Raw genomic sequence first — 7,585 nt, forward strand, 5'->3', positions numbered from 1 at the left:
ACACATTTCCAGCTTTTGCAAGCTGTATTTAGATATACCCCCAGTTTAAAAAGGCATAATTAAATGCATGCATGTTTTCATTGGGGGAATATCGAACAGGTTTTTATTTTATGTTTTGTATTTGAGCAGTGGCGTGTACTTAAAAGCTTAAAAGGGGGGTGGGGGGACATGTGGGAGGGGGGAGGAGGTTCCCCAAGCAGTGAATTCTGAAGTGGCATTCGCAGTTGCAAATTAAAAGAGCATTTTTCCTTTTACACCACACTTTACTTTACTGATTAGTGAAGTCAGTTTCATGGTGTTAAAAGATTTAGTGCTGCTAAGTGAACCTACTTTTAGTATTTTATAAAATAATCAAACAATTCAATTCTCTTTGCTTGCAGATAATCAGGAAAGTTGATAAACAAACAGCACTGTTAGATGCAGATGATCCAGTGTCCCAGCTCCATAAATGTGCTTTCTACCTAAAGGATACTGAAAGAATGTACTTGTGCCTTTCTCAGGAAAGAATTATCCAGTTTCAGGTGAGTTTTTCTGTGTATGTGTTGTGCACAGGGGCCAGCTGGCCACAGCTCTGGCCTCCCCCTTCTTAAAGTGTGTTTTCCAACCCTTTTTGCAGCTTATGTTATTTTATCTGTAATCACTGTTGGGCACTTGTCACATGTTCAGAGGAAAACCTGTTAAATGAACTTAAAACTTACCTTGAATTCTTATCTGAGGTCCAATCAAATGCGTGCAATTTTTTTGGCTTATTAAATATTACTGGAAACTTACATCATCAAATTATATTTTTCTTACTCTCATTTTGTGTTCTTGCTTTGAAGGCCACTCCATGTCCCAAAGAACCAAACAAAGAGATGATTAATGATGGCGCATCTTGGACAATCATTAGCACAGACAAGGCTGAATATACATTTTATGAAGGCATGGGGCCAGTATATGCACCAGTGACTCCTGTTCCTGTTGTAGAAAGCCTTCAGGTATAGTACTGATATGCTTTGTCTAGAGGCTGTTGCAGTTATTATTTTTTTTTATTTTTTGTGTATCTTAGTGTGTTTAATTACTGTTAATTGATCTGTTAACATTGTCATCTTTATCAGAAGTTCAACCAAGCTCTTAACGCACCAACACTGTTCATATTTTCATTACTTTTACAGATGGGCTTTCTTGCATGCCTATGTGCTGTACATTTTACTTAAAATATATTTTAGCTATATTAGTGACTTCTGTGCTGTTTTGAGCAGCTATTATTTGAGTTGTATGAGTCTTATGTAGCTGGTAGGCTTATGAGTTTAAAGAAAAATTGGCCCAATAAGGATCAATAAGCTTATCTTCCAGTTTGCAGTGGAGATGGGCTTACTTTATAGAAAGACTGGCAATAGGCCTTCATTTCCGAGTGAGACAGGTGATGGGTTTATGATTAAAAGAGTGAGCTTCAGCTACACAAGGTAGTAAGCCTATCAACACTTTTGTGTAAGTAGTAAGCCTGTTTTAGTTTTAATGTTGCTCTCATTTAGAAGTATGACTCCTATATAGAGAATGAAATTCCAGCGTATAAAATTCAATGCTGCCGGAGTTTTTAGTGAATAGTCTGTTGGGCAGGAGAGATTAAGAATAATTAAGGTGATACTTGTAGACTGAATTAATCTTGCTCAAGTTATCATCAATGAATTGTATGATATATGACAGTTACCAATATAAAAATAAGACTGGATTAATTCATGCTGTGATTAATTTAAACATAAAAGTATTACTATAAGAAAAAAGGAGATCCACTGTAATTATACTAAAGCAAATTCAATGTCCGGTTTCAGGTAAAATTAAATAACATTGGTACATTGCTTCAGCCGGTGCTTGTGGTCCTTATAACATAAATCATTTTTTATTTTTTATAATGTACTGTTATTGGAATATATTTTTCCTGCTATTTGATAATAATGGCATGTTTTGGATTACTTATCAGGAGCTATACAACATATTATTGGCATACATTTGCATACATTTTCTTGCAAAAGACATTAACATGCCCATGAACTTCAACATTTTAAGGTTTCCCCAGGTACCCTATTTAGACCTTGAATTAATATTTTTTGGTTAACTTTTAAAATAGTTTTTTCAAAATATTAAAATCTAAAAAATATATATTTCATATTAAAAATATATATCAAAATATTTTTCAGAATATTACATATTTTTAAAAGTTTATCAAAAATATTAAATCCCCACTGACCCCAAAGAGTTGGTTCAGTCGACTGGAGGAGCGTACAGAGGCCTTGATAGGGCGTTTAGACAAACATGATGAATTTTGGAGAACGTGACAATACTACGAGAGCTTGTACAGTCCCAATCATTAAAATGGGCTTGTGTGAGTAATGTACTTTCGCTAGGATATAGGGTCTTGCAACTGTTTGCAGTGATGATTCTATTGTTGCTTACATTTTGTTTATTAACTACAATAAAAATGGGTAACAAAGTGAAATTGTTTCATCTTTATATTTATAAAATCTGAAATACTTTAAATGTCAATAATAAAAAAATATTAGATAATTTTAAAAGCTTATACTAAATTGATAAATAGAGGCCTTCATTTGTAATTGGTCAGTTTATTGTGAATACATTGTACTCTCTTTTTCCTTTTAAACTTTATTTCATTCATTGACGGCCTGTGTACTAGAGCAGTTAGCAGCTTTTTGCAAAACAAGATGCTGTTTAAGGGTTTTTTTGTGACCGAAAAGTGAAACTTTAAAAGAAGCCTGGTGTTCCTTTTTTACAAATATGAATGGACACGCTATATATTGAGCACTTTATGTTGTTGGAGAACAATTTATGTTTACACACTTTGCAAAGATTGATTTAAAAAAAAAAAAGATTATTTAGGGTGGATTCTACCAAAGTTCCTACTTCATTGTCTACATTTCTTTTTCTTCGTATTCCCATTTTATTAGTTGAATGGCGGCGGGGATGTAGCGATGCTGGAACTAACAGGACAGAACTTCACTCCAAATTTACGTGTCTGGTTTGGTGATGTGGAAGCGGAAACAATGTACAGGTATATATGGGAATCTAAATGATATAATTATAAATTATGACTAACATACTAAAATCTCATTAGTTGAGTTAGTAAAGACTGTATCTGGCAAGTTTAAACGTTTGTGAATCAGTCATGTCATGGGAAATGTGATTTACGACATAACTAATTTTGACTATTAAACCAGAATGAATGTAGATAAACCGTGCTAAGCAGGGGGTAATTATTATATAAAATAGGCTACAAGTGCAATAATATTCATACATACATGTACATGTATATGTATATTTCTCATATTAACTCAAATCTAATGTGCACCTCAATTTTTTCAACCTGGAAGTTGAAAAAATGTTTTCGCTGGCGAATTTAATGCGTATTTGTACAAGAAGACACTACCACACAACATTGTGCATTACTTTTGCAATTTTTGTTTTACAATAGCTGCTTATAACTCAAATTGCTCCTCACTTAACGCAAGTTAATGATCTACAACGGTCATTAAGTGAGGACAGCCCTCTTTCCGGGGTGAAATTTGAAATTCACCAGCGAACTTTCAAATTCATTGGCAAATTATGAAATAATTGCAATAAAGGTGCGCGTTAGATTTGGGTAAATACAGTGTATGTGTATATATATATATATATATGTATGTATGTATGTATATAGGGACCGATTGATGTTATTGATATTAAATTCCAAGGATCTCAAAGGAAAACAAGCAAACAATAGTGTAATTTTAAATAATAATACGGAAAGTTCTTAAACAAAACGAAATGTCGACTATTTTGATTTTTTTTGTGTATGTAATACTTGGAATATTAATAAAGGAACGTTTTTATACCATGGGGTGGTCTAATCCCCACATAGGATATGTAGAAATCAGGAAAGTTACATTTCCTCCAAACTGTATGTCAGATAATCTCTTTATTTAATGAAACAAAGGAAACAAATAAAGCAATGCAATATCTTTGCAAAAACGTCCAAATGGGCAATGTGTTTGTAGAATACTTTTTATTATGTATAATTTACAAAAATATAATTTACCATTGGATTTTCCTTTGTTTTTTACATATTGTGCCACCACTGTATGTGGAGATTATATACCATCACTGGGCACTGCACCATCCACTCTGAGTACAGCAGAGCTCTTAGTAGCTCTTAAAAATGTGAGTTAGTCTTTTAGAACATTGACTAAAACCCTCACATTATATATATATATATATCTATATATATATATATATATATATATTATTGCACTTAGTGCACCAGTGTATTTTCATTTCGTACGAATGATTTCGTACTAACTAAAAATTTAATTCGGCAATCCCCAATTTCGTCCGCAAACTATTCGTTTTCTAACGAAATTCGTTAAAAATTATTTGTTTTCGTCCATTAGGACAAAAACAGCACTACGCATGCACAAAAAAAACCAAAACAAAAAACAACCAAGGAGTGAGCCGGCAGCGCTACCAGCTCCCTCCTTGTTATAAATAGCCATTCCTACCCCCTCCACCTGCATTAAAACCTATGGGGGTCTAAATGAACCCCATATTAATAAAAGGGAGGTTAAATGCTCCCATATGCCCCTACTCGCAGCATGTCGCCTAAAAAGCCAGTTGCTGCCGCTATCCTTTAAAACAAAATATAAATCAGTATGGCGGTCACTATAACCCCATATTCATAATACATAATAATTCATTTACACGGGGGGGACCTGGCACAGGTAGGGGCATGCAGCAGGATTTAACCTGTGCCAGTTACCCCTTTATTGCACTAGTGTTTTACGTTTGTTTAGGCGACATGCCCCTACGCATGCAGGAGAATTTAACCTGGCAATATGTGCCCCCCATTTTAGTTATATTCATGGTGGAACCTGGGGTGACCTCAATCATGATTTATATTTAGTGTTAAATGACAGCGGCTGCTCGCTGTTTAGGCGACATGCCCCTACTCACGGAATGCCGCAGGATTTAACCACCCTTTTATTAATATGGGGTTCATAGTGACCCCCATAGGTTTTAATGGGGTGGGAGGGGGGATGAATTAATATTACAAGGAGGGAGCTGGTTTTTTTTTTTTGTTTGTTTTTGTTTTTCACGCATGCGCAGTTATTTTCTCCGTGCTGTGGGGGTTAATTCCCCTGAAGCACGGAGTCTATTAAACGGACAAAACTAAAAGGTAATGCATTCGGCATTTGCCCTTCCGTTTCGTTTATATTTCGTTTACGTTTTAGTAAACTAATACGAAAATAACAGAATTTCTGGACGAAATCGTATGCGTACGAAAACGAATGCACATGTCTATTACATAATAATCCCCCCTCTGTTCCACGGTTTCTCTGCAATGTTTTTGAGAATCCTCGGTTGAATTACTCGTGCCATCTCGTATTAATTATGAGTGCCTAAAAACACATTTATTATTTTTTGTAATTCTTTAATTTTGTTGTGCTTGAGTATAATAAAGATAGCACATTATACACTTTGAAGATTGCAATAAGGTGAAATAAGAAGATAAAATAAGTATATATGTACAAGAGCAGAAGTTGAGGAAAAGAAAAGTGAGTAAAACATTAGTAGTCATTCTAGAGGGGACAGCATATTTGTTTTTGTAAATTCAAGATGAAGGCAAATCAGTACAGTGCTAGAGTTGTGAACAGGAGAGAAACATATGTTGGCTGTACTCTCATTAGATATTTAAGGTTTTCAAATTTGATTATTTTTTTTTCTTCTATTGTTTCCTAATAATTTCAACAAATCTATTTTTGTAATGCTTCACATAACATTTTGAGTTCTTCAGTTGTGCGCTTTCCCACTGTAATCCAAATATGCCACCTGTGGTTCTGTCTCATCCCAGTTGCCTAATTACATTTGGAGAGTGCACACTGAGACCACTGAAGGCAATGTTTTGTGGAAAACATGATCGCTTTGTTGTTGTTTTTTTCCCCAGATGTGCAGAGACTATGTTGTGTGTTGTTCCTGACATTTCTGCTTTCCGAGAAGGTTGGAGATGGGTGCGTCAGCCAGTACAAGTGCCAGTTACATTGGTCCGAAATGATGGCATAATTTATTCCACCAGCCTTACTTTCACATATACACCAGAGCCTGGACCCAGACCACATTGTAGTGCAGCTGGGGCAATCTTACGAGCCAATTCAAGTCTTCTGGCCTCCAACGAAACCATTATAAACATTGATGGAACTTACTCAAATTCAACCAATGTCACATCATCCACGGCAGCAGTAGTATCCTAACCACAGACTTTTTGCACCTGGACTTAAGCTAACTTTTTATGTTTTTACATGGAAGGACATGTATAATATATATTTTTTTTCCATCTTGTATTTTTATTTTGTGCTTTTGTGGGAAAATGTCTCCCCATTCTAATTCATATTGCCTGGATCTTGTGAACTGCAAGTGCCGAGCAAGAAGTAGAAGCCACAATAATGAAAGGGAGAGGGGTGGGAGGGAGGGATATGCAAGTGTATGATCTCCCTGAAGGTCTCTTTTGGCTGTGTGTTTATTTAAAAAAAAATATCGGCATGAAACAGAAAATGTGGCTGTGAGCGGAAAAATATCAGCTAGAAAGCATGAGTATAACATAGTTTTTACGGACCAATACACTTGTATAAGCTTTAGTAAAAGGTATATTTTCACCATACCTTTTTGTATCACAACATATACTACTTTTGTTACCAAATAGGCTTTTTTTTTTCGGGTCGGGGGAAGGGTTCCGCTTTGAGCTTTTTGTTTTTCCTTTTTTTTTTTATAAAGTATAATCTGGTTCCAAGCCAGAAAATACTTGTCATTCAATTACAATACTCTTTCAGTTAGAAAGTAAACAAAATGTTAAATATATATAATTTTTTTTTTTTCTTTTTTGGTCAAAGGCTGGAAAAGTGTTTTTTTAATTTCTTCTCTAAATTTAAATATTATTTTTTTAATTGAATGTTTTTTTTGTTTGTTTTTTTCTACCATAGAACCTTTTTTGGCCATCATATAGTTTGTTTTTAAGATTTTATGAAAGTCAGTGCTAAAGCTTTAAAAAAAAAAAAAAGAAAAAAAAAATGCCTCTACCTTGCCTGCAATATGAACAGTATATGTCAATAGTGCCCGGATTTTAGTCTCTTATATTCTGTTTTCTATTGTTCTATGTAGTGTTATCCCTATTTTTCTTTGTCTCTCTAGCCTCTTCATTGGACTGCTCTTGAGCACCTTGTTAGGCTGCTGACAGTGAAGATGTTAATGTATTTATAGAGACTCTCTGTGGTCCCAATGTACCTGTAAACATACATGGCATTTAAACAATCACATTCATATCCTGCTACTCCATATTAGCAAGACATACAGATATTTTATTTATTTCTTTTTAAATCAAGATCATTTTTTTTTTGTTTGTTTTTTTGTGGTTCTGTTCAGGTTTTAAAATCTTGTACATAACTTGTATTAAGTGTAAGTTAAGTGTTTTTATAACTTTTTTTTTTATTATTATTATTTTAAAGGTGATATTTTCCCATTAGATGTCTCTGTTTATCTCCATTTTTGGGCTATGGAGCTTAGAATT

General features: G+C 34.3%; 1 protein-coding gene across 1 annotated transcript in view; it reads left to right on the forward strand.

Moving 5' to 3' along the window:
* RBPJ (recombination signal binding protein for immunoglobulin kappa J region) overlaps window positions 1-6,457 on the forward strand; it is a 118,875-nt gene extending 112,418 nt beyond the window's left edge. The window contains exons 8-11 of the mRNA XM_063459904.1: window positions 381-521; window positions 822-977; window positions 2,943-3,046; window positions 5,972-6,457. Of these exons, the coding sequence (XP_063315974.1) occupies window positions 381-521; window positions 822-977; window positions 2,943-3,046; window positions 5,972-6,275 (705 nt within the window). The 3' untranslated portion in view covers window positions 6,276-6,457. The remainder of the gene's footprint in view (window positions 1-380; window positions 522-821; window positions 978-2,942; window positions 3,047-5,971) is intronic.
* The last annotated feature ends 1,128 nt before the right edge of the window (window positions 6,458-7,585 follow it).

Source organism: Pelobates fuscus, chromosome 6 (genome assembly GCF_036172605.1).
Source record: "Pelobates fuscus isolate aPelFus1 chromosome 6, aPelFus1.pri, whole genome shotgun sequence".
In the NCBI taxonomy this organism is placed as follows: domain Eukaryota; kingdom Metazoa; phylum Chordata; class Amphibia; order Anura; family Pelobatidae; genus Pelobates; species Pelobates fuscus.